This window comes from Convolutriloba macropyga, chromosome 11, assembly GCF_964194025.1.
Source record: "Convolutriloba macropyga chromosome 11, txConMacr16.3, whole genome shotgun sequence".
In the NCBI taxonomy this organism is placed as follows: domain Eukaryota; kingdom Metazoa; phylum Xenacoelomorpha; order Acoela; family Convolutidae; genus Convolutriloba; species Convolutriloba macropyga.
In genome coordinates, this window is record NC_134478.1 from 6,384,971 (window position 1) to 6,412,739 (window position 27,769).

Below are 27,769 nucleotides of genomic sequence, written 5' to 3' on the forward strand. Positions count from 1 at the left end.
GTCACTATTTTTCTTTTGATTTGGTCATTTGGTAGCTTAGTGTCAGCCAAAAAAACAATGCCTCTTCTTCCTGTTCTGGCTACTGAGTTAAAATTTAATTTTTTTTGCGCGTCAAGTTAATGTTTTCTGGCTCTGATACTACTAGATTTCACTATCTTTTTATTATTAGGCATTGGCTCATTTTTCACGGTTTATTTTTCTCGTTTTGTCACATTTTCGCATTGTTAAAAATTCACATAATACATTTTTGGCGCTCAAAAGAAGGCACAATTGGACATATACAAATTTTTATCGTTACTCCTTTCTCGAAGAAATTCATTGAAATTGTTTTATTTGTCTTCAACTCTCGTTTTTAATTTGTCTATTTAGTCATAAGAAATTTTCTGGATTTTGACAGGTCTCAGCGAGTTTTTTTGGTAGAAAAAGTAAGCTTTTGATCTAATTTGTGTAGATAGTTAATGATTTTCATGACTTTGAAAACAGTTATTTTCAAAAAACGAATTTTTAACTTTTGTTCTTTAATGTCTATTTGTTAAATAGTATTGAAAGGTTTTATAATGATTTTAATGGCTTCGACACAGGTTTTTTGCAAAAAAAGTAAACCATTTTTTGATTTTTGTCTACGTTAAACGTTCTTTTTGTAGACGTAAGAAATATTCCGATTAATTACAGGTCTCAAGAGCTTTCTCTGGACAAATGAACAAACTTTATTTATTTAATTTTGTTGCGAATGGCTTTCATGACTTTGAATAGAATTTTTTTCAAAAAAAAACAAACCTATGTCTTAATTTTGCCCTTTTTCTCGTTTTTTGTGTACTTATGACCTATTCTCATTAAAAAAAACTCGTATATCACATTATTGATATTCGGAGAAGGCTCAATTGAATGTTTTTGGAGCACAAAATACGCCTCTACGGCTTCAAAAGCATTTTCTGGCAACTATTGATTGGATTTTTGTTTGTTTTCTCTGTTTGCTGTTCTTTTTGTATCCGCATGAAAAGTTGAGTAACGACAAGTCTTATTGCCTTCCTTTAATAATATTTATACACGTAAACATGTGTGTTGTTTTCATTTGATTTCTAAGGGTTCTCATAACTTTGAAAAGAATTGTTTTTTAAAAAAATTTAAGCGAATTTTTTAAGTTTACTGGTTTTGTCTTTTTTGTCTAATTGTTACCGAGCCTTATTATAGACTGGTCCCATATCTTTTCTAGTGAAATACACTTTATTTTGTTTAATTTCAGATTTATCAGACGCTAACTTGACGTTGTTTCTGTGTTTTGTTTCTCAAGATTTTATCAGACGCTAACTTGACTTTGTTTCTAAGTTTTGTTTTTTAAAATGGACTTAAAGTATTTGATGTAATTAATTTTTGTTGTTGTTATTTGATTTTGCTGTTCGTCTTGACTCTCTTTCTTAATAATGGCAGTTCTCGTCAATCTTAAAAAATTGAAAGCAGACAGGTCTTAATGCCGTCGCATGGAGGCGTTTCTGATCAAAAACATGACGGATGTTTTCAATAGCTATCTAATGGTTTTCAAACTAATTGTTTTTAAAAGTTTAAGCCAATTTTTTAACTTTGCTGTTTTTTGTTCTTTTTCGTCTAATTGTTACCGAGCTTTATTATGCTGTGGCCCCATATCTTTTATAATGAATTAAAAGTTGTTTTGTTCAGTTTCAGTTTTATCTGACGCTTTTATGACAATGCTGATAATTTTTTAATGGGCAAAAAGTATTCGATGTAATTCATGTTTGTTGTTATTGTTGTTTGATTTTGTTATTCCTGTTGACTCGCTTTCTTAATAATTGTTGATCGCGTCAATCTAAAGCGGCATTTTTACTCCACTGAGTTATCTGCATTGAAGCCGATCATTTTGTTTATACACTTTTGTGTTTGAAAAATACTTGAATTTTGGGGGGTTTTCTATCTGTTCCTCATTTGGTAGACAACGATGCCAAAAATACAGATGAGAGGAGTCGGAACTTTATAGGAACGCACATTACCGAGCCTCCCTGTTTATATCAAAAATCGAACATAACAAATCGGGAACCAAACATGCCGACGATTTCTGACGTTAGAGACTGAAATTACCGAATCTAAGAAAAAACATACCGACGATTATTTTACGGTAAAAACCGAACATAACAAACCTAAGGCTTCAAACGTACCAACTATCTCCTAATTTTAACACCAAAGATACCCTCGATTTCTTGCTTTGAAAACCCTACCTACCGATGATAACGAAGGAAACATAAAGTCTTTCATTGTTTTTGTCGAACTTACCGATCCCAAAATTTTCTTGCGTTTGAAAACGATTATTGCTGGAGTAGGGAGATCAGTGAATGAGAGGTGTTGGCGTATAATGTTAAAATGCTTATTGCCGAGCCCCCATCGGTTCAGGACCTTATGGCAAAGTAAGCGTCGCTCCCTAATGCTATCTGGTGCTAAATCTTATTGTAAAATTTATCATGATTCTTAGCGAATTGTCATAAAAAAATACATTTTTGGAGCTGCGTCGTTGAACTATTTTGAATCAACGTGTACTCATTGTTATAAATGAGAAAAAAAAGAAAACGCGATTAAATACAGTAAATGATATCAGTAAAACTTGTTCATTTTTTATAATCTCATTTATCGAGTGAATGGTGATGCACATTAGTTTTTACTTTTGAGTCAATAATAAGTTATTCAGCAAACTTATTTACTATCGTTTGATACAGATTAGTTCAGTGAACTATTAGAACCAATTATAATACTGAAGCTCTCATTTTTATACTGCAATAAGCACATCAAAATTGATGAATTCAGTTCTTCCTCTCGTCATTCATCTGTCGACAATTGTGATTGGTTGTTTATCAGTTGGTAAGTTCCCAGATTTTAACATTGCTGTTAAGGCCATTTTAGTTACAACGAGGTATTTTTGCCAGACCATCTGGTTAAGCCACAGATTTGCATCACAGCTAAAGAAAGGATTAGGAAAAAACGGGTGAAATTGCAGATGTGCGCAAATGCCCGTCAAATTTCATTGCAAAAAGTACAATTTAACTGAATAAATTTTCTCAAAAACATTATTAACAAGTTTAACAATATTTTGCAAGATTTTCTTGCAAGATTAATAATGAATTTTGCAGATTTTTTTGCTTCATAATCTACCCTAAACAAAAAAGCGCCTAAAAATCCGCGGAATTCATTTCCTATCATGCGCAATAAAAAATTAATAAGTACATCACATCGTAAAACCAATCTATCACAAGAAAACAACAGGAAACAGACAACTCCTTTCGCTGATCTTTTTTTATTTTTTTAATTGTTTTCAAACAATTTTGTTTCTTTTCGATTTGAAGCGACTGTCGTCTGGTTCTTGGATGTCGTCTCCTCGTCCTCGGGTGTAACCGAAAACTGAGACTTCAAAAGGAAACTAGATGACGAGGAAATTTAACCGTCGAGTTATGTGACAACAGTTATACAAACTTATTAAGAAAAGAGGGCGGCTGATTATTCCAATACGAAAGCAACGTGACTTGTGATAAACTGTAAGACCTCTAATGTGTGGAGACTTCTTAGAGCTCTAAATTGTGCAGAGCTTCCCATTTAATTTTTTTATACTGTAACGATGAAAATTCTGTATCCACCATACTCAAAAATGGATATCAACACCAAAAATGGATACTCAAAAATGGATATTTTGAATGGAATCTTGATCCGGCTGTCTGCTCAGTTTCCCAGTTGAAGACAACGTCTACTTAAATGTCAACGATTCTCAAGAGCTCAACTACTGCATGTAATGTAGTTTCACCAACACTCGTACGTATAGCTTGTGATATTCCAACCATTTTCACTTCTCCGATGTCTTCTTATGTTCAAAAATTGCAGATGTGGTCACATTTGTAGAAATGTGTTCACATCTATACATAAAGATGAATTGCGCTTGAATTTCGAAAAAAAAATATTGGCCTATTTCAATTATACAGCGTGTAGCATGTTTCGCTAATATTCGAGAACATTCTTTTCAATTATATCTATTCAAATTGAAAGAACAGACTAAGTCCGTTCAGCTTTCCGATCCGAGCTATCAGCTGTCATCCTACGCACCGGTTGCGGAAAGAAACCCCCACTGAAAAAAAACCCCACTTCATTTTAGATAGGAAATAAACCCCCACGGAAATAAACCCCCACGGAAATAAACCCCCACTTTACTATTGAAGAACTGCGCATTTAGCGCCTTTGGCCATGCCTCGCGGCCCATGGCCGTGCCTCAGCGGCCCGTGGGATTTGATATGAAACTATCACAAACAAACAAACTATCTGAACCAAAATTCAATTTTAAAATGGGGGTTTATTTCCGTGGGGGTTATTTTCCGTGGGGGTTTATTTCCTATCTAAAGTTAAGTGGGTTTTTTTTTCCGTGGGGGTTTATTTCCTATCTAAAGTTAAGTGGGTTTTTTTTCCGTGGGGGTTTATTTCCTATCTAAAGTTAAGTGGGTTTTTTTTCCGTGGGGGTTTATTTCCTATCTAAAGTTAAGTGGTTTTTTTTCCGTGGGGGTTTATTTCCTATCTAAAGTTAAGTGGGTTTTTTTTCCGTGGGGGTTTATTTCCTATCTAAAGTTAAGTGGGTTTTTTTTCCGTGGGGGTTTATTTCCTATCTAAAGTTAAGTGGGTTTTTTTTCCGTGGGGGTTTATTTCCTATCTAAAGTTAAGTGGGTTTTTTTCCGTGGGGGTTTATTTCCTAGACCCCCTACACACTATTTTCTAAAAAAAGTTGTACGAAAATTTTGACAAAAACGTGGATCAAATTGCTAATTATCTCGATGTTGCGAAAGCTTTTGTTTCCCTTTATAGCTATGCTATTTTTTTGAATTGTTCCACTTCGAATTTGACGATGATATTATATCTTTGATAAAATCGTTCTTGGATTCTTGAACGCAGAGAGTTAACACCTAGTGAACTTTATTAGATGTATTTTCCGTGAGCAGTAGCGTTCTGCAAGGAAGTGTATCAGGTCTTCAACTTTTTTGTTATTTACATCGATGACATAATAAAAGTTCCTCAACACCGTCAAGTTTTTATTTCGCTGTCCGGGCGACGATTACATCTCTTCCACGAGTCATTGGATTGTTTCTGGAATTGTGATACCAGATTCCATAATAGACGAATCAATGTAAATAATATCAAATTGTTGAAAACAAGACCGTATTTGGTGTAGTTTAAGCATAGTATATTGTTCAAACTTCCATCTCGCGTATTAATTATTTTTTTTAATTAAAAATGTGTTTTATTTGTCTCTTCTTTTATTTCGGCATGCCTCCTGGTATACTGACTTAACAAAAAATTTGTAAATTGAAAAACTTGAAGCATCGATGACACAAATGAGACTACAGTGATTAATCCTGAATTTATTCAGCTGTTCGCCGATACGCTAGCAATTAATTGGACAGGATATGCGATTTTTGTTCCGACCCTCTTGAGGGGGGAGGAACTATATACTCAAATGGGTTTTTTTTGTTCCGTGAATTTTCGCCGCTCGATATATTCATCGTAGAGAGTTGAGACTAGTATCATTAGAAAGCTCGTCCAGCGTAGAATATGGAATTAAAAAGATTTTTTTAATTTTCGTTTTCTACAGGGAGTTATCGAGTTTTAAACTTCTGAGAAAAGAAGAGTGAATTCACGTTGTTTTTATTCACATTTTCCGGAATTTTTGCCTAAATTTTCGTCAATTTTGCTAAAATTTGTTAAAAATTTTTAAGAATAGTGTCGTTGATTTTATCTTTGAAGACGACAAGCATTGTTGATTGTTTTGATTTAATTTTTTTGGTCAAAAAATCTGGATAAACATTTCAAAATTTAGCCTTTTTCATCAAAAACAGCACGAAATAAGCTACTTTAGTCCACTTTGATTAAATTTGCCGACAGTACACACCCAAACAACACTCATACAATCTTTGTAGACTCAGAGGGGGGCTATTTCTACTTCAGAATCCGCTGAGAGTGCACTGTAGTTAAAACTTTGCCGTTTTTTGCTAACTTTACTAGTTGATTATCAAAAATGCAGAATATATTTTGAGTTCTCAACTACCAAATTATCTATATCTACAACATTCGAAAAATCAGTTTTTCTTAACGGACAATAAGTATTAGCAGAGCTAGTTTTGGGCCACTCTTTGACTGTTACAATGCAAAAGAAGTCGGTTTGTAATCAGTCGGTATTTTTTTTTAAAAAGAAAAGACTTTTTTAATAATAAAGAACAGAACATATCAAATCAAAGCTCAGGAGTGATAGGTCCGATCAATTCGCTTGCTAAGCAGCTCCAAGTTAATGCACTTAGTTTTTTAAATGAAAGTTTATGGTCGTTTCTTTATTTAAAAGTAATTGACTTTTCAATAAATAATGGCTGAATTAACTTTTCCTCTAATTTTTTCTTAATTTGTTGAACTTCCAGCTTATTGTCAGCAAAGAAAGGCTGCTTCTTCTTTCTACTAATTTAACATTTTTTCTCGGTTGCAGTTTTAAGCCTGAAGTTATTGTTTTCTGGCTTTGATACTACAAGATTTCAGATTTTTGTTTGCTTTGATATTTGCCAGTTTTTCACGTTTTCTAATTTTGTCACAATATCACATTATTGACAGTTCTCATGTCACCTTATTAGCATTCAGAATAAGGCACAATTGAACATATTAAAATCCTGAAAGATATACATCATTGTTTTAACGGCCTCGACGCCTCTTTCTCGAAGAAATCAATTGAATTTTTTAATTTTGTCTCTAACTGTCATTTATACTTTGTCGTTTCGGTCGTATGAAATTTCCTGTATAGTGATAGCTTTCGTTGGCTTTTCATGGAAGAATAGAAGAACCGATATTCTGATATTAGTAGATAGCTGATGGCTTTCATGACTTTGAAAACAATCGTTTTCCAAAAATTTAAAAAAACTTTTTAACTTCTCAATTTTGTTCTTTTTATGTTTCTTTTTGTTACCTAATCTCGTTAGTTAATTACAGGACAAATATGACATTATGGGTGCCAAGGGAATAAAAGGGATTGGTGTCCCAAAATCTTTTTTTAAAGAATTTGTTATGATCCTACTGGCTTCGACACCGGTTTTTCACAAAAAAAAAGTAAATTATTTTGATTTTTTTCATATTTGACGTTCTTTTTGCAGATGCAAGAAATATTCTGGATAAATACAGGTCTCGAGGGCGTCTTTTTCATGAATAAACGACCCTATTTAAATAGCTGTTTTTGTAATTAATGCCTTTCATGACATTGAATGTAATTTTGTTTCGAAAAAATTTACTTTATCACTTCGCTTTTTTGTCTACTTGTTACCTAGTCTTACTAATGAATGGCCACGTAATAAATTATAGCTGTTTGAAGGAGGCGCAATCAAATATATTTTGAGTGCCAAAATTTGGCTTGATGGTTTTGACAGCGTTTTCTGGCAAGTTTCAATTGAAATTTTGTTTGTTCTTTGTTGTTCTTTTTAGCCGCTTTAAAAAATGAATAAGGACAAGTCCTAATGCCCGTCTATAGAAGCAGTGGTAATCGTAAATTTGTGGTAAAATTAATTGATTCCTAATGGTATTTATTACTTTGAAGTTAACTGATTCAAAAAAATAAGTTAATTTTTTTACTTTACTGTTTTTGTTCTTTTTTGTATAATTGTTACAAAACCTTTTTATGGACTGGTCGCATATGTTTTCTGGTGATTTTTAACTTATTTTTGTTTAGTTTTAGGTTTATCTGACGGCATGTTGACTTTGTTATTAAATTTAGTTTTTATAAATTTTTTGATGTAATTAATGTTTGTTGTTGTTGTTGTTTGATTTTGCTGTTCGTCTTGACTCGCTTTCTCAATATTGACATATTACAGCAATCTAATGCATCAATTTTTACTCCACTGAGTTATTTGCTTTGGAGGCTATCTTATCGTTCATACAGAATTTTTTGAAGAAGACTAGGGCTTTTTTGGGATTAGCAAAAAATAATTTTTGGGTTTTTCTATCTGTTGCTCATTTGGTAGACAATTATGCCAAAATTGTGGATGGGCGTGGTCGGAACCTTATGTGCCATCGCACATTACCGAGCCGCCTTGTTGATATTGGTTACAACAAGAAATTTTGCAATCACTTCCGAATCGAAAAAGAAGCCTCAAGTTTTCCAAATGGCCGTCAGGAGTTTTCCGTTGTTTCATTTTGTAGAAAACAACTAACAAAAGAAACAAAGACTTGAACGTGTTTTTGGTTTTTCTCATCTGAAACTTAATGATTTCCTTTCTAAATGTGTCTTCTGCAATGGTTTTAACATCTACACTTCTTCCCACATGTTTGCACCAATAAAAAAATTAATTCATTCTTGTGAAAATGTGTGTTTTTTTTTGCTCCAAAAGCAGCCCATTAAATCTGGCAAAATTAGTGCTGATTACATGAACATTAAAAACAGAGTTTATTCGTGATCATAGATACTTTCCAAGCGTGCGTTTTCATTATTGGATTATGAAGTATCGAAATTGATTGCGGTAATCTGAGAGAAACTATGCATGGTGTGTTTTTCATTGAACAATGATTATCTCAGCTTCAAATTTTACAGTGAGGATCATGTTGAATTTTTCCAGCGCTATACATCTTGTACTGCAATCGACAACTTTACTGTTAAAGAACGCTGAATCTTAATTGAAATTTCATTGAGGTAACACATTTTTGGAGATTACCACTTCGTAAATTAATTCATTGTAAATAATATAACAATCCTACGTACGTTTAACGTTTAAGTTGTTTGTAAGCAAGAGTCACATTTTTGTTGCTGTTAAAGGATTTCAATACAAGTAGACTCTTGAAAGGCTTAAGAGATTTAAATGACCACCTATCAAAAACTTATTGCTAATCATTTAAATAAAAATTTGCGTCCGAGGAAGGCAGTTTGAAACTGCTTTAACACAATATGCGTTTACGTTCTTCGAAAAAATTCCTGCAATGTATAAGTTTTGAACGCACCGGCCCACCTCTTTACTCTGAAAAATTGTTTGCGAAATAACCAAGGAAAACAAAAATCTCGACTAGGAACACTTCGACCTCCATGGACTCTTCATTTAAAAAACAAAGAGAAACTACAAAGAGCTTAGTTTTGGGGAATATCTAAAAACTTTTGTAAGTTTTGTCAGAAAAAAATCTTCATACAAGCAACAAGTCTGTGATACTAAAAAATGTTGAGAAGTGGAATAAGTTGCCCTCACGAAGGAGAACTCTAACCATACTTTTAAACATGTTTCAAGTACAATTGCATTCGATCAGTTTTGTTTGAAAAATACCTGACAATGGAGATATTGGTTATTTCAAATCATACTTCTGTATTTAAAAGCACATACGAACAGCCTCAGTGTGTGTGATCATTATATTTAATTAGTAATAAATAACGCATGGTGATTTGTAATTTGGGATCTTTTCCGTTTGTGCTCCCCAAGTACATTATGCACCCTCGGTTACAGAGCACGTGACATAATATAGTAAATCATTATGTAAAAGAACAAAAGCACGTGCGTCTGGGTGATGCGAGAAATATACGCCCTCTAAGCTGGGTGGGGGCACAATCGGAAATGATCCGCAATTCAATGTTATTAAAGTAGGCATTTAAACTAACCCAGGTTGAGGTGCCAGACCAAAATTAACGCACGAGGGGTTCAAAAATACACGGTCTGGAAACATTTGCCTCCTTCATCTTCAAGGAATAGCACTGCACCACAGAATGTAATTTTTTCTTGGTATGGTGAACGCACGAAAGTCTGGACCTGAACACAGGATGTCCTGGACATGGACGCACCCAAACTTTTGTGCTGGAACGCACGAATTTGATTTGGAGCGCACGATAGTCTGGACAAAAACACACAAAAGTCTGGACATATACGCTTTTGGTCTGGGTGGTCTGGACATATTCCACTTCGATCGCACGAAGAACGAACTCAAAGTTTTGAATGCACGATAGTCTGGACATAGGCACTTTCCGTCTGGGGCTGTCTGGACATATCCAGCTTCCGTCTGGCACCTCAACCTGGAACGTTTATGCTTTCAATTTACATGTTTCCTCCAAAAAGCACATTGAATTGAGAACCCCTATGTTTAGATCGGTATTATACCGAGGAGCATTTGTGGGTGAAACTTAGAGATCAAAACAAAACAGTTGTCATCTCAATAACTGAGAGAGGAGCGGTATGTACAATTTTTCAGATACAAGTTGTAATCAAACAAATCTTTTTCTATGACTCATATGTCCCCCCGCGCATGACAAACATCTTTTAGTATTCGAGATGACTTTAACTATGTTTTGCCTCCTGTTTGTATGCTTCTTTATTGGGTCAAAAAACCCGGGTCGAGGTTTGGCCAAAAAATAATGTAAGATTAGCGGTGAATAGCGGTGAAAAAAAACTTTTTTCATCGCAAAGCGCCCTCATCTTTTAGCGTTGAATGCGGTGAATTTTTGCGGTTATTAGCTGTGAAAAATTTTTTTTCACCGCATTCACCGGAATTCTTGCAAAAATGAAGCTGCCGTACAAGAGTTCGAACCTCTACTTCCTGCGTGTCACCAACTACGTAATCCACTGCGCAATATGTTACTTACTTCAAGGATATTTCCTGTGAATATAAGATAAGCGTTGAAATTAGCGTGGTGAATATTTGTAAGAATTGCAATTTTAGCGGTGAAAAAAATTTTTCACCGCATTCTGCTGGTAGCGGTGAAAAATTTTCTTTCACCGCTTAAGCAGTGAAAAAAAATTTTCACCGCTTAAAAGTATTTTTTCACCGCATTCATCGCATTGAACGCAAATCTTACACTTTTATTCAAATTCACCGCAAATCTTACATCTTTTAGCGATTTTTAGCGGTGACACCTCGACCCGGGAATGTGTCCCCTTTCCCAGAAAAAAACTGGTTTCCCCACATGACATACTTGACAAATACATAACTGTTATTTTTGTCCGTATTCAACCGAATATGTCGGGGGAGGGGGGGGGGGGTGAGTGGCGGATTTTATTAGCGCCCAAATCAGGCTTTTTGATGAAGCACTTCATCGCTTTGAATGTTACAGAATCTGATTGGAGACATCTTTGGTGTAACTTTACCTGAAGTTGGGCAAATAGTGTACCAGGGGGAGTATCTTCTCTCTGTTGAGGGCGACAATTTCAGTTATGATTTCCACTCTCCTCTCAGTGGTGAAATCTCCAAGATCAACACAGATCTCTTTTTGGATCCTTCACTCCTCAACAGATTCCCGTGGAGCTATGGTTGGTGATATGAAAATTACCCTGACCGACGTGTTTTATTTACCCTTTTTTAAAAATTACCCTGTGTTTAAATAAGCAAATGATGCACAGTGACTCGTTTTTGGTTTGTCAAAGGTCATTTTATCTTCACGGACGAGTTTCCAGTAAAATTCTGCCTATAATCGGGTCACCATTGAGTTAAAGTCTATGCAAAAATACATACATTAATCTGATTTGAGTATTTGTCATAAAAAAGGTTATTTCGCCCAAAGCAATTAACGGTACGTGCGAGGAATGGAAAAAATGATACGAAAAATTATGTACGATTTTGTCGAACTTTTAGATAGTTATATCGAAGTAGATGCATTATATGGCGAATTGAGCACGCTATTATAGAGTTTTCTCAAATTTCTAACTTTATGGATATCACCTGGAAAGTTCTGCCTAAAAACGAGATAAAAGAAAGAAATGCTCTGAAAAATAGCTTCAATTTGGTCATTGCTGTTTATTGACTGAATGAGTTTGTCTCAAATAGAAAAAAAACGAGTAATTTTTCGAATTGATCTCGATTCTCAATAATGGCTGAATGTTGTCTGAACGGGTCTGATGATTATTTATACCTTGATGATCCTTTCTGATCATCGAAGATCACCTGATTAGTCAATTTCACTTTCAGGGGTGTCAAAACTTCCAAAACAACTTTTTGTTTGGCAAGCATCCCTAAAATTACTCTTTTGAAATACATTTAAAGAAAAATTGGCTAAATTAGTGTAAGACATTCGTTCAATTAAAAACAATGTTCGCTTGCATACATACTTTTTTTCAGTATTGATCTGTCCAATCCAGTCAATATGAGCCTAAAATGGTTTATAAAAATTTAAGAAATAAGGCCTCTAACCTATAACTTCACCTTTAAGACGGAGCCAAAATCTAGGTTGAATATCGCCAAAAGGAGCAAAGAAATTGCTAGATCTGATTATTGAAGAACACCTGCACAGCAATGTTCAAAAGAGTAGAAAAAATTTCTGAAAATGTGAACAAAGGACATATTATTCCCTTAAGAGTTGAGAAAAAAATGTTTAGAAAATTAATATTGTTCAGACACAAATTTTAATGCCGCTTTTTTCTGATAAAAAGATTAACAGAAAGATAAAATTTAAGGCACTTGTACATCTTCTGTTGTGGAGGTTGTAATAAAAGGAAATTCCATATGAGAAGGTTTATGCACAAAAAACTTAGCAGAGAAAGGACATTAATTTAGAGGAAACTGTAAATTTCAACTATTAGAAAAAAGTGTCAAAAAGATTACTCCTTTATTTTGCTCAAATTGTTCAAAGACATGAACTACTATGAGAAATGTAGCGTACTGTGGTAAAAGCAGGCAGTGTGTTGAAATTTGAAAAATAGTTTCAATTCTGGTCATTGATGTTTATTGTCTGAATGAGGTGGTCTTAAATAGAAAAAAACATCTAGAAACTCTCCAATTGATCTCAATTCTCAATCATGGCTGAATGATTTTTGAACGACTCTGGTCAAAATTTTTACCTTGAGAATTCTTTCTGATCACTGAAGAGCAGCTGATAAATCAAATGCAGTTTCAGAGGAGTCAGACTCTCCAAAACAACTTTTTAATGAGTTTCTTTAAATCTGTTTTCAAAAGTTATCGTGATTAACCAGGTTGATGTTCAGTATTGATATGTCCAGAATCGATTTTACTAACAAGCAACAGTTAAACTACTCTTTCGATATACCTTTTGCCAAAAGGGTTAAGTTAATCTAAGACTTTTGTTCAATTTCGTGTTTATTTGAAAAGAAAAATATTAATTTGTTTTCAAAAGCTATCGTTTATAAACAGATTGATGTTTAGTATTTATCTGTCTAATCCAATACATATGAGCTTATGAACTACAGCTTCACCTTTAAGACGGAACCAAAATCTAGATTGAATTTCGCCAAAAAGATCAAAAGTTAGGTAGATATGCTTAATGAAGAACACCTGCAGACTCATGTTCAAAAGCAGAGAATAAAAAACTTTATTGAGAAATTACATTAAGTTAGAGGAAGCTGTAAAGTTTGTAACTTTTTTTCATATCAATTTTTGGATAAAAAAGATTACTTCCTTCCTTTTGCTCAGTTTATACGCGGTTCTAATTGAAGAGTGTAAGACCTCTAGGAGACGAAAAGAAATAAGACAAACCGTGAAAAACAAAAGAAAAAAAATTTTTTTGGAAGTTTTCAAAGCCATGGACTTCTGTGAAAAACTTTACAAAACTTTTTCCCTCATTAACGTCCTCAGATTAAAATTACGTATAAAAAGGAGGTAAATAGAAAACACTTTTCTCCTACGCATTTTTTTCTCAAGAGACTGCGTTAGATATATTCACTGCAGTCGGAGTTTAACATGTGATTGAAAAATGATTGGGAAAAAATCCAATACTAAAGGAAAAGTACCAGGCTACTCTGGACGCAGACTTGGAAAAAGGATACGTTGTTAGAGTGCATGATTCCGAATCTCTAACAGATAATGTCTCCTTTTTGCCTCATCACCCAGTGACCAATGAAAATAAACCTGGTAAGGTTCGTAGAGTTGCAAATGCCTCCAGCATTTTCCAGGGTCAGTCCCTCAACTCTGATTTACTGAAAGGACCAGATTTGCTCAGCAACTTAACCGGTGTCATTATGAGGTTTCGTGAGAATCGAATTGCCCTGTGCGCAGACATAGAACAAATGTTCATGCAAGTGAAAGTTGATCCTAAAGGCCGACCCTACTTACGCTTCCTCTGGAACAACAGTGGACACATAGAGACTTACGAATACACAAGTAATATTTTTGGGGCAACAGATTCACCCTGCATAGCATCTTACGCGCTCAGAAGATCTGCTCAGGACAATGCAAAAACATATCCAAGTGTTCAAAAGGTTATGGAGCGGAACGTTTACATGGATGATTTGTTTGTTGCCGTATCAAGTTCAAATGAAGCTACAAACATTGTCCATGACACTCGCAAGGTTCTTGCTACTGGTGGCTTCAATCTGACAAAGTGGAACTCAAACAGTCATCAGGTTCTTAACCAGCTGTATCCGGATATCCTACTCAATCCAGAAACATCCGCACCACAAAGTCAAAAGGTTCTTGGTTTGCCCTGGTCTCCAGGAGCAGATACTTTTGTTATAGAGCGAAAATTTTTCCATAAGATCAAACTTCATGAAAAAACGAGTCAGCGTAAACTACTTCGTTTTGTTGCTTCCATCTTTGATCCCTTAGGAATTATCGCCCCCTTTACAATAAGATTCCGCAAAATTCTCCAAGCAGCATGGAACCAAAATGGGACAAGCCATTACAGCTCGATGAGAATTCTGATTTCGAGAATCTGAAAAAAGAACTTTCGTCTTTTCAGGATGTACATCTTCCTCGCAAATTGTTAAACGTGATACCGATTTCATTGATTGAACTACACACGTTCACAGATGCATCCGAGTTAGCATTATCAGCAGTCAGTTATCTAAGAATTGATTACATTGACGAATCGGTCTCAGTCGCATTTGTGATCGGTAAAGCAAGAGTTGCGCCAATAAAACGGATGACGATTCCTAATTTGGAGCAACAGGCTGCGGTATATGGTGCTCAACTAGCTCAATATGTCAGAGATGAGATGGATATTGAAATCCATAAACAAGTTTTTTGGTCTGATAGCACGACCGTTTTGCATTGGCTACGGACTCCTAGGGATTCGTCATCGGATCTTCAGACTAGCCAAAATTTTAGACGTTTCTTCTGCCCAAGATTGGTTCTACATTTCGTCTACCAGAAATCCCGCTGACGATGGTACCCGAGGCTACAACGTTCACCAGATGAATGTAATTATAATGGCAGATCCAATAAAAGAACTGAAATGCCAAATTGACTTATCTTGTTTCATCAACTGGAATCGTTTACTTAGAGTTGCAGCACTTTGCTTCTTGTTTGCAGATAGATGCAGAAAAAAAGAATCCATTTTCTCACTAGCACACTGTACAAAAGCGTACAATTACTTGATAAAAAGTGCCCAGCATCAAGATTTTAAATCGGAAATTTCGAACTTAAGAAAAGGTATTGCAGTATCATCTACCAGTAGAATTGTATCATTATCACCATTCGTCGATCATAACCAGCACTTGCGTGCTCGAGGACGGTTGTCTAAAGCATTGAGACTAGAAACTGCGCGCTTCCCGTTGATCCTAGATGGAATTAATCAGAGTGTTAGACTAATGGTAAAACATTTTCACCAAACAAACATGCATTGTGGCACAGAACAAACTAGAAGTTTAATAATGGAGCTCTATTGGATTCTTAGGTGCAGGGCGGTAGTCAAACAAACAGTTTGACAATGCATTCCATGCAGACGTATGATCCAAGAAGTAGCTGCCCCCCAAATGGTTGACCTCCCAGAGTTCAGATTACCAAGAGAAAATCATCAAGTTTTTCAAACCACAGGCTTAGACTTCGTAGGACCCTTTCTAGTTAAAGAACATGGAAGAAACAGCCCTAGATACTCCTCTTCACGTGCTTAGTAGTACGCGCTGTCCATCTAGAAGTTGTTTTCGACTTGACAACAGATTCAACAATCAATTGCATCCGTCGCTTTATAAGCCCTAGAGGAAAACCAAAAAAGTACTTTTCCGATTGTGGAAAATCTTTTGTTGGATCAAATAACTCTTTGCAATCCAGTATTGCAAGCCATAGAAATTCCCATGATTTTGCAAGTCATTTGCATCTGATGCAGGTCAAAATTGAGTGGGTGTTTAACCCTCCTGCGGCTCCACACTTCGGTGGAAGTTGGGAACGCCTAGTGCAGATATTCAAGTTATCTCTGTACAAAGTAATTGGTTCAAGAACCCTTTGAGAGGATATTTTGTGGACACTGGTATGTGAGAATGAATCCAATATGAATTCTAGACCTCTAACTAATGTCCCGAGTGAAATTAACGATCCTCTGCCTCTCACGCCTAACCACTTTTTACTCGGAAGAGCGTCCGTTAATTACCCTCCTGGTCTTTTCGAAACGCAAAAGGTCACCGTGTCCAGGTCATAGAAATCTTCTCAAGAACTAGCCTCCCATTTTTGGAATAGATTTCTTCGCGAATACATCCCTAATCAACAGACAAGGTCGAAGTGGAACAAAACTTCTGAAAACCTCAAGGTAAATGATCTAGTTTGGCTACTTGAAGACTTCACGCCACGAGGTCTCTGGCCTCTTGCAAAAGTTTTAGAAATTTAACCAGGTTCAGATGGTGTAGTACGCTCCGTGAAACTGAGAACTCCACATGGCGAGAAAGTAAGACCAGTCATCAAGCTATGCAAAGTCTTAATAAACAAATGAGTTATTTTTTGTTCTCGTTCTCACGAGCAGATGTATACTTTAGTTTTCAATGGGAAAAGGTATAGAATTGTAAGTCAAGTCGTCTCCAAAAGTTGATGCAACAAGTTGCATTATTGCAAAGTTTTACATCAAATGTCTAAGTGATCAATAGTCTAATGCGATCAATAGTCAAGCATTGTTACAATATCTGCAGTCCCTTTTGCGCGTCAAACTATTTTTGGGATATTCTTTTGCTCGATTTCGTTTGTCCCCTTTTCAGTCGCGCATACCTTTAGTTTCTCCCAAACTTCCTTTTCCGATTATTATATTTGCGATGGATTATCTCATCTTGTCTTCTTATCCTGCTGATTTCACACTGATGTCATACAGTACAGCAACAGTTCGTGATCTTACAATTGGGGCCGAGGATGTCACTGACATGACTTCTTTTATCGAAAACGAACGGAAGTGATTTTCGACACGAGCCACACAACACAATTTACAATCATACAAAACACTCGCAATCAAAGGAAACTAATATATTTAATCTAAATCAAAATAACAAACAACATTTTTTATTAGCACATTCGAACGATAACCCCCACCCAAATTAAGTTGTTTTTGATAACATATTGATTGCCACTGAACCTTGTGTACAGTAAATTTTGGTCCCAAAGTAGGAAAAATTGTTTCAATATCTCATACATCTTATATGCATGAGATCCTAAAAGTTCTCTATTAAAAAACTTTTATTATGTTGCAAACTGCGGAACTGTGGTGATTTATGTCAAAAAGCGCAGTAAAGGTGCGAAAACACACAATCGTTAGCTTTAAATTGTTCGAGATCGATACTGCATTCAACAACGTATTAAGGCAAACGGCCCCTCTCAATGGCCCGGCAAATCTAGCTCGATCTTTTTTAGCAGGTATTTTGTCTGAGTCGATTTTCGACTCAGATTGGTCACCGATACGTTTTCGAAACATAAAAATATTAAGCCTAAAAAGAGCGCAAGCGATTCAGTATATTAGTAGGCTCAACGAAAATTATGTTTAACGAACTTTTTCCGAGCTTTCTATGCCAAATAGAACGTATTTTGTGTGCATTTAATCTTTTTGTAAGGCTTACATGGTTAAGAGATATGACGTAATAAACTTTCTCGCTGGATAGATTGAATAGATTTCTCGCTTAGTTTTCTCGCTGCTTTATTTAAATAGCGCATTGTTCATTTAGTTTACTCGGTAACATCCTCCGGCCCGGAAGAAAATGTTGGGAGGATTGGCACAAGCTTAACGAGTGGGCGGACGAGCGATCCGGATGACGTGCGTAAGGCGGCGGAGCGGGCGACGCTGTCGGAGCCGTACTGAAGTTCCTCAATCCGAGCGGTTGGATAGTAACCCCTAGGGTTGCTTTCTTCAACGATCCAAACTAAATCACCGACCTTGAGGTGCTGCTCGGCAGGCGTCTGCCACTTAGATCTACGGTTCAACGCAGGTACATACTCCTTGAGCCAACGTGCCCAAATTGCATTGGCGTATGACTGTGCACGGGCGTATCGCTTACGATGATCGAACTCGTCGACGCCAACGATAGACGGAATTCTGGTTGCTTGGTTACCGAGTAGAAAATGATTGGGTGTTATTGCGCCTAGGTCAGACGGGTCGGCGCTTACGGGCGTTAAGGGACGTGAGTTTAGTGCGTATTCGACCAGACAAAAAGTAGTGTTCAACACCTCATCTGTGAGGCGACGCGTACCGAGGATAGTGTACAGTACTCTTTTAAAACTCCGAACTAACCTCTCCCAGATGCCACCTTGGTGTGGCGCACTGGGTGGATTGAACCTCCACTTAATGCCCTTATGTGCAAGTTCGGCAGCGATGTTAAGCGTATTCCATTTTTCCACACATTCACGTAGCTCTTTCTCCGCTCCAATGAAGTTCGTACCATTATCCGACCAAATCATAGCAGGAGTACCCCGACGGGAGACGAACCGCTCCACTCCCATTACACAAGAACTAGTGTCCATGGACGGGACAACTTCAACATGGACAGCACGAGTAGTGAGACAAGTGAAGAGAAATCCCCACCTCTTCTCGGTAGTCCGACGAACTGTGACGTAGAATGGGCCGAAGTAATCAACCCCGGTGTTGGTAAAGGGAGATTGGTATGCGAGTCTCTCCTTTGGGAGGTCTGCCATGATAGGTTGAATGGTTGCTGCGCGGAACTTTCTACACAAGACGCAGTTTGATTTGATGGAACGCAGTGTGGAACGTAGTTTTAGGACGGCATAACGTTCTTGTACCTTCGACCTTAAGTAATCGATGCCCTGATGATGGTTCTTCAAATGAGTATGCCGCAGAAACAGTTTAACAAAAGTATGACGCGCATCCAGCACGATAGGATGCTTAGTGTCAAAGTCAATTTCCACTAGCCGTCGGAGTCGACCACAGGAACGGATGAGACCATGAGGCCCAATATACGGAGTAAACTGAGCAATGCGGCTGCTCTTCTTAACGGATTTGTTGTCAAGAAGATCCTTTCTTTCAGTATTAAAGGACTCTCCTTGAACCAAGTACTGGAGATGACGCTCGGCTTCGTCAAGCTCATTAGGGTCGGCTATGCTGCCGTCTACGGTACGGTAACTTTCATGAGATGGTAAAAGACGGAGCACATATGCTGTGACACGAAGTAGTTTTTGATAAGAACTGAACTTATCAAACGGGATTAGATTCATACTTTGTTCCTTAGGGGGCTTGGTTACGGATGCGGCTAAAGATGAGATGGAGTCATCACCTTGTTCCTTGGTTACAACGCCGAGTTTGATGTTATCGACGACGTCAGTATTTGGCACAAAAGGGAATTGCTTAGTTCTCAAGAAGTCAGGACCCCTCACCCAGCTACTTGATTGCAAAACTTCAGCGGACATGCCACGCGTTCCAGCATCGGCCGGATTATCACAAGTGGCGACGTGGTTCCATTGGTCAACGCTGGTGTTCTCCAGGATTTCACTAACACGATTTGCAATGAAGATGGGGTGTTTGTTTGTTGAGTTTATCCACTGCAAGACGATGGTACTATCTGTCCACATAAAGACTTTATCCACAGTAACCGTTAATGCTCGACAGATTTCCCTTTTTAAACGGGCAGCGAGGAGAGCGGCTTGTAATTCCAACTTAGGAACTGTCATTACCTTCATAGGTGCAACACGGGCCTTGCCCAAGACAAACGCCAGCTCTGTTATAATCTCCCCGGAGGAGCAAGTTACTTGAGCCCTAAGAAATCCTACTGCACTGAATACGTCTTGCGAGCTATCACCAAACATGTGGAGTTCAAGATGTTGGAATGGTCCTGAAAAGTAACTTCTCGGTATAGTGATCTCAGTCAACCGCGGCAGTTCAACACACCAGGCAAGGAATCTGTCAACTGTGTCTTTAGGTAACTCGTCATCCCAACTTTGTCCATTGACACGCCAAATGTCTTTCAAGACTAACCGAGCACCAACAGTAAACGGTGCGACAAGACCAATTGGGTCGTAGACCTTTGACACAAGACTTAAGACCAAGCGCTGTGTTAAACTTTTCGTGATGGTGCTGTTAGTACCCCTGCTCACAACCAGGGTATCGTTGATGTGATCCCACTTAAGCCCAAGCACGTGAATTGATTCCTCCTTGGATGAAACGATGACCTTAGGTTCAGTGGATTGAGCAGACCCATCAATTCGGTCAGCCAGATCTGGTACATTGCTTACAAATTTAGTAAGCTTGAACCCACCTAGATGGAGAAGATGTACCAATTCCTTCGACCTAATGAGGGCCCTCTCGGGGGATTCCACAGAGTCCAAGTAATCGTCCATGTAGAAGTTCTCAAGGACGGCTTTCGCAGCTTCTGGGTACTCCTTAGCATTATCGCGTGCCGTGCGCTGAAGTGCGTAGTTGGCGCAGGTGGGCGAATCTTTTGCCCCAAAGATGTGGCGCGTATACTGGTGTACCGCAACATTTGATGTGGGGTCCTCCCGCCACAAAAAGCGCAATGATGGCTGATCACATGGTAACACTCCAACTTGGAGGAACATTCCCTCGATGTCGTCGGATACGGCAAATGGATGTTGTCTGAACCGTAGGAGTACATAGATTAGGTTTTGCAGTAGGTCAGGTCCGGTGAGTAATGACTTATTGAGAGATGCGCCATGGAATTTTGCTGCTCCGTTTAGTACCCTACGAACCTTGCCCGGCTTGTTCGGGTTAACAACGGGATGGTGTCGTAGGTACCACTCTCGTTCCGAGCGACTTTCCACCTTATGAGCATCTTTGACCCTTACTACGTAGCCTTTGTCTAAGTCCTCTTTGATGGAATTCGAGTACTTTTCCCTTAAAGTCTGGTCTTTCGTAAGCCGCTTTTCCAAAGATTTTAATTGAACAAGCGCTGAGAAATAATTGTTGGGCAATTTGATGTTATCTTCAGCCCAGAGCATTCCGACATCGTACCTTTTTCCATTATGCACGGTGGTGTTTTCAAGAATTTCATGCGCACGTGCATCCGAGGCGGATCGTGGGTCTACTTGCTTAAGTGCGCCGTACGACTCCATGTCGTACCAAGATTTTACCTGACTAGCGAGTTCAAAATCCTGCTCCATATTGGCTTTGAAACAAGTCGATACTAAACCTGAAGACGACGGTAGAGGGCCGCTTAGAACCCAACCTATGGGCAAGCGAACAGCGAAGGGCGAGGACTTCTCATCGGCAGCGAAGTACTCTAACGGGCGGATGGCATGATACACATCCTGTCCAAGTATCATCTCGATGTTTCCGTAGCAATATGTAACTGGGTCTAGAACTGCCAGGTGCGGGTATGTCTCCTGAAGTGCTTTAATGTTAATGACATCGGCGCCTACATTCAAATTTTCCTTGACGTAAGGGCTTACTTTAAATGGTTCAAATGCTTGGTTGTCGCGTGGTGTTACAATTAGTTCAACTACCTTAGTGTCTACAACCTCCTCGGTATTTATACCCTTGACTGTCAGTTTCAATGCTGTACCGTGCAAACCAAGTCTATTTGCAAGATCATTGGACACCCAAGAGTTACTGCAAGCGGTATCGCACAAAACTAAAGCCGTGGTGTCTTTACCGGAAGGGCTCTTTAACTGTAATTCAGTCACCTGGAGGAGGCCTTTCACATTACTCACAGATGACAAAGTTGTGGTCTTACTCGATGATTGGACACTAGGAAGTTTACTTTGATTTGCGCCAGCATTAGAGTTACTGTTGTTGCCGTTTGAAGGGGATTTTGATGGATAAACCCTCTCAGCTCCATGGAGAAGTGTGTTATGGGAGCTGTTGCAACCGTCCTTCCTGCATTTCCTGGGATTTGGGCATTGCCTGAACATGTGCTTTTCTCTCAAACATGAGAAACACAGTTTTGCTTCAGCCACTACCTTTGCTCGCTGAGTGGGAGACTTTTCTTTAAATACCCTACACTCCCAGATGCGGTGGATACCTTTACACACAATGCAGCGAGGGGTTGCAGGCGTTGCCGATGTTGAGGCTGGTCTCTGAGTGCCCTTAGTTTGTGTATTAGCAGCAAAAGTTCTTGAGGCAACTTTGGTCTTTACTACTGAGTTGGTGTTATCCTCAGTTTTTGCTTTCGACGAAGTTTGTTTCATTAAATCATGTGCCTCGGCCTTCTCCTTCAACCAATCGTTGAAGTCAAGGAGTGTTGGCTTAACCCAATGTTTCTTCACTGTGAAGAGTGACCAAGACTCTTTCAGATTGGGCGGCAATTTTTGCACAGCCGTATTGAGAAGTGAGGCGCTCTTAAGGTCTGCGTCATATGAAAGTGATTTAAAGACCCCAACAAGACTTGAAATTGTTGCAGAATAGTTTATGATGTTATCACTATTGTGCATCTTTAGTGGTGGAAAAGAGCTGAGTTTTTCTAAGTGTGCACTGACTACTGCCTGTGGTTGGCCAAATTTACGTTCGAGTGTCTTAAGTGCGTCCTTATACATTACACCACAGTATGCGAACTCAGCGATGGCAGTTTTAGCTTTTCCAGTTACAAGAGTTTTTAAGTATGTTAACTTGACATCATCAGTCAAGGACTGTGCGTCTATGGCGCTTTTAAATTGTCCGAACCATTCGTGCCACTGCAGGGGATCACCATTGTATTGTGACAACTTCCACTCGGGCAGTGGATCGTTCTTCTTACAAGTAATTGCGTCCGCCAACTGCTTTATCAAATCCGCAGAGTCCAAAGAAGGAGCCGAAGGTGTGGGATGCGGCGGGCCTCCCCAACACAACGGGTTTGGAACGGTAGCTCCATACGTTGGCGGAATGATCGGAGTGACAAAGGTGGGGGCGGTACCTGTGGAAGAACTAAATGGATTCGCTTGCATGAAGTCTGATGTTACGTAATTTTGAGCGCCTGCTGCTGCTTGTGCATGAGGGGAGCGGTGCGATGTAGATATATGAGGGTTGATTAACGGGGCCGGTTGTGCGGTGTATAAATTTGTAGATGTACGTACAAGTGGTAATGCATTTGGTGGGACTGCTGCCGGAAAACGCCAGACATTTGGGTCTGGAGGAGCAGGAGGTGCGTGGGTTATGGGCACAAAGTTTTGGGGCTGAAAATTCTTTTGTGGATCTAAAGGTCCCTGGTTCGGTCCCGGGTCGCGGCACCAAAGTAAAGGTGCGAAAACACACAATCGTTAGCTTTAAATTGTTCGAGATCGATACTGCATTCAACAACGTATTAAGGCAAACGGCCCCTCTCAATGGCCCGGCAAATCTAGCTCGATCTTTTTTAGCAGGTATTTTGTCTGAGTCGATTTTCGACTCAGATTGGTCACCGATACGTTTTCGAAACATAAAAATATTAAGCCTAAAAAGAGCGCAAGCGATTCAGTATATTAGTAGGCTCAACGAAAATTATGTTTAACGAACTTTTTCCGAGCTTTCTATGCCAAATAGAACGTATTTTGTGTGCATTTAATCTTTTTGTAAGGCTTACATGGTTAAGAGATATGACGTAATAAACTTTCTCGCTGGATAGATTGAATAGATTTCTCGCTTAGTTTTCTCGCTGCTTTATTTAAATAGCGCATTGTTCATTTAGTTTACTCGGTAACACGCAGAAATAGATTCAAAACTTTGCAAGTGTATATAATGCATGCAGTTCTGAAATATTTAAAACTACTACAATTTAGTGGATTGGTTAACGTTTGGTGACAACTGAAGTTACTAGCTTATGGTGGCTTCATTCTGGTAGTAAAGTTTTTTAAAAGAATTTTGGTTGAAAATTTAATATACGCTTGTCCACTCATCAACTGCTAGTCGTTTTCTCCTTTCCATTGTCTTTAGATTGTCTTGAACTGAACTTTCGTAGGTTATAGTGGGGCATTTAGGTTGCGTTTGCTCTGTCAAATTGCAAGTTTCAAAAAATTTATCAAATTTGCGCTTTCATGATCAAATTCGCGGGTTATATTTGGTCTGCTGAGCGACTCATGGCCGTTTTTCTTCTAGATATATGTTTCATAGTTCCGTGACCTCACCCCAGATTGGTAAACCTATTATTGGACAGCCGGTCTTAGTATTTTTGAACAGTTGACGTAACAGCCGTATTTTTAGCCGCAGTTGAGGTATTCAAAGATTTCTGAAACAATTTTCCCCTTTATAGGTCGTTTAGGTCGCATAACTACCAACTTTACGGACACAAAATTTATCCATTTTTAGAAATTAAATTAAATCAATGTACTTAAATCTTAACATTTGATGTGAATATTTTAGGATGGCTGGTAAGAATGCAAACATTTGACCTTGATGGAGAGCTGCCCTCTTTAATGACAACTGAAGAACACAACCAACTCATTCGAGAGAAACTACATATCATAAATTGAAGTTATACGTTTGAGCTATTATTTGAATTATTGAATCTCATTTAATACATTATTTCCATCAATGACTCGTTTATTTTTTTTAAGAAAACAAGACCATTAGATCATCCAGATGCGGGCAGCTGGAGATGCAATATCTATGCTTGAGATATTTTTACCTTGTAGAGAAGGTATACATTTTATGACAAAAATGGAAAAAAGGCAAATTTCTTCTATTTTTGAAAAATTGAGTTAAAATTTTAAGGCATATCATTTTTTCTGTTTATTGGTTTACTGGTTTGGTTCGACCAAGATATTACACAAATCAACCAAAATACAGCATAACAATCGACTTGACAATATTGTTGTAAATGGCTCAAAAAGTGCTCTAAGGGGGGCTGTGTACAACACTTACAAGTATGTTAACTACGCTTGCAATATTTTGTCAGTAACTTTCACAGAATCTTTTCCTTTCTCTAATTATTCATGCAATTATATGTAATCTGATTTCACATTTTACCTGCGTGAATTACACTTACGACTTCTCGCTGCTAAAGACGTTAATCTTCTCAAAGTCGCCAAATTAAGTGCGGTTCTCAAAGGTAATTAATAACACATGCATAAACACAAATTGTGATCTTCTTTAGATTCAAAAACAAATTTGCGTGAATTGGCTCCCCTCGCGTGTTGTCAATAAGACTGTAATGAGTAAATGATGCATGAAACCACCAGAAAACAACAATTCTTGAGAAACCAGAAAACGAGTAACGAGAAAACAAAAAAGAGCTGACTTATAGTTCTTATTTTGATGACTTCGCGGACTCTTGAAAATATTACGAAAATTGAAATTATGGTTTCTAGCAAAATATCAGTTTGATTCTTGGGAAACATCAAAGCAAAATTCTAGTGTATTTATTTTAGAATAACTATTATCCAAACTACTTTTTTAAAAAAAAAAAATATTGTTACTTTTAAGCTCCAGATGAATTCTAGCTCCGCTAGATGAATTTTAGTAGATTGGAAGTTTCATCCAACAGAAAAAAAATATTAAACAATCTTCAGTTGTTCTATAGTCATTAAGGAAAAATAGAGGTCATTTATTTTTTCCAAGTGCAAAGAAACAAAAATTTCCTTCAAAAAATCTTTAAATTTCCCCCCTCCTGTTAGATTGTCAGAAGTCTAATTTGACTAATAAGTTGTAAAAGTGTCTCCTTTTGGGCATAGGAAATCAAACAACAGAAAAAAACTCTTGTAAACGCACTCGAAAAAAACTACATTTTTCATTTTCACATTCAATTGGTTTTCCTGGCAACTAGACTGACTTGAATATTTATGCCCTATGATTCGCTTACAACTCAATGGGCGTCAATTTGATGGTTTTTCTATTGAAATCTTTTGTTATTTTCTTACTCAAATAGTGAAACGAAATCTGAGTCATTTCTGATGAAGTTGGAAAACGTCTAGTTTTTCCTAACTTTTGAGACAGCTTCATTTAATGTTCAATCTGTGACGTAATTCACTATGCAATCATGTTTTAGAAAATTTACTAATTAACCTAATTGCCTAAACTGGTATAGTGAATAATTTTGTTACAAAAGAAAGAGAAAAATTGTTATTGGAAAAAAATTCAAACTGGGTTTTTCAACAATATTTTCTGTTTCTCGCTCCTCATTTTCAATTGACCAACATTTTTTAAGAACGTTTTTTAAGAACTGCATAATTATAAGAACGAATGAAGTAATGACTAAGTGACTCTGCTTGAAGTCACTGAGAACTTCTTTCGTTTATCGAAGATTGCGAAGCGGTTCGAGATATTTAGTCAGAATTTGCACGTGATTTCTGCAGACCCGTAACTGTGCTTAAAACACGAAACGCGTGCGTTTTAAATAACGAAAGTCAACCGAAGTCAACTTCTGGCTAAGTAGCAACTTCTGGCATTTTAACGTCTGGCACTGCAGACTTTCGGAATTTTATAATGTGCACTTGAGTGTTTCAAGTATTGTTCTTTTTTGCGGCTAAACTATTAGCTTGTATTGTTACATTGTTTTTCGCCATAGCACAAAAATTAGTCAACTTTAACTTCACCAACGTATTCCCAGGGTGGTATGCGTAAAATGATTGGGGCTAAGATAGCACTTCTAATGTTAAAGCCTCAAAAAAGTACCAGCGGTTAAATTTACTACCCAAAAATTGGAAAAAATAGAAAAATTAGATACCAAAAAATAAGGATCGAAAAATTTTAAAATTCTAAAAAGCACTATAATTAAATTTTCATCTGCACAGTTATGTGAACTTTGTGAGTAAAGTAAATTCTCCTGTCAGACCTTTAAGGTAAAAACTGTTGAGAAAAATTTGAGAACACGGATCATATTAAGCAGACAATCAAAGAAACATACACCCATATATATGACCTAGTTTTTAAATTATTTCAATTTATATTTTTTCGAATAAATTTGACTGGATTTTAACTGTCAGATCCTTACTGCTGTTAAGCTTATTACACATTGTTCATTTGTATGCTCTTTTGGGGTCTGCCGTTTATATGGGTCTGAATGTACAATTCACGTGTTTGTGTTGTTTTTATATATATATATATATATATATATATATATATATATATATGTATAGATACATCGACATCCACATCTTTTTTCCCGTTCGTGCGGCTCACCCCCAGTTTAGTTGGTGAATATATTAGCCAGGCTGAGGTGCCATCCGGAATCTACCTCTGATCAGACCATTCCCATCTGGAAGTGACCTCTGATCAGACCATTCCCATCCGGAACCAAAACCCAGACCCTGTAATTATGGTCTGCGAACACACCGTGTGCGTTGGACTTCGGATGATCAGAGGTCACTTCCGGATGCGACCTCAACCTGGGTAATGGCACAGACGTAAATATATACACATAATTGTTACTTTGTAATGTTAGCACCTGCTCTGTAACGAGTGGGGTGCATAGCATATTTTTATTAGCTTGCTGCTGTATTAGTTTTATCTTCCGGTTGTTTGATGTTGTTTTTGGTAAGTTGAGATTATATACAGGAGCAGGTCAAACAGTTACAAAATCTGGCAAAAGTTTTTTTCATAAAATATAAGGATTTGGGGAAGCGAAAGATTACATAATCAAGGGAGGCTGAAAATAGATCCATTTTGCCCCCCTCCCCTCCCCCCAGTGTTTTAACCCCCAATTGCAGAAACAATGGTGTATTATAGTATGTTGACATATAGAAAAAACTAGCACGGGCTACTGAGGGTCATAAAAATTATCGGTTTTACGGGTGAGGGTGGGGGGGGGGGGGGGTGCGGGGG

At 37.6% G+C, this 27,769-nt stretch overlaps 1 protein-coding gene across 3 annotated transcripts; it reads left to right on the plus strand.

The window, feature by feature from the left end:
• Positions 1–1,667: 1,667 nt before the first annotated feature.
• On the plus strand, positions 1,668–24,545 carry LOC142349368 (glycine cleavage system H protein-like). 3 transcript variants are annotated; one of them, XM_075400857.1, is made up of 4 exons: positions 1,668–2,303; positions 3,345–3,804; positions 11,078–11,273; positions 24,371–24,545. In XM_075400857.1, the coding sequence occupies exons 2-4, from the start codon at positions 3,748–3,750 to the stop codon at positions 24,478–24,480; spliced, it is 363 nt and encodes a 120-aa protein (XP_075256972.1). In that variant the 5' UTR covers positions 1,668–2,303; positions 3,345–3,747; the 3' UTR covers positions 24,481–24,545. The 3 variants fall into 3 exon arrangements, with proteins under 3 accessions (XP_075256972.1, XP_075256970.1, XP_075256971.1); XM_075400855.1 differs by lacking the exons at positions 1,668–2,303; positions 3,345–3,804 and adding exons at positions 2,589–2,862; positions 10,115–10,200; XM_075400856.1 differs by lacking the exon at positions 1,668–2,303 and adding an exon at positions 2,792–2,862.
• The last annotated feature ends 3,224 nt before the right edge of the window (positions 24,546–27,769 follow it).

What these genes read in the sequence shown, in the direction of transcription:
- LOC142349368 (XM_075400855.1), top strand. Translation starts at nt 2,799, where the DNA reads ATGAATTCAGTTCTTCCTCTCGTCATTCATCTGTCGACAATTGTGATT. An exon ending in CAATAACTGAGAGAGGAGCG is followed by an intron (nt 10,201 to 11,077) that starts GTATGTACAATT and finishes TGAATGTTACAG; the next exon opens with AATCTGATTGGAGACATCTT. An exon ending in CAGATTCCCGTGGAGCTATG is followed by an intron (nt 11,274 to 24,370) that starts GTTGGTGATATG and finishes TGAATATTTTAG; the next exon opens with GATGGCTGGTAAGAATGCAA.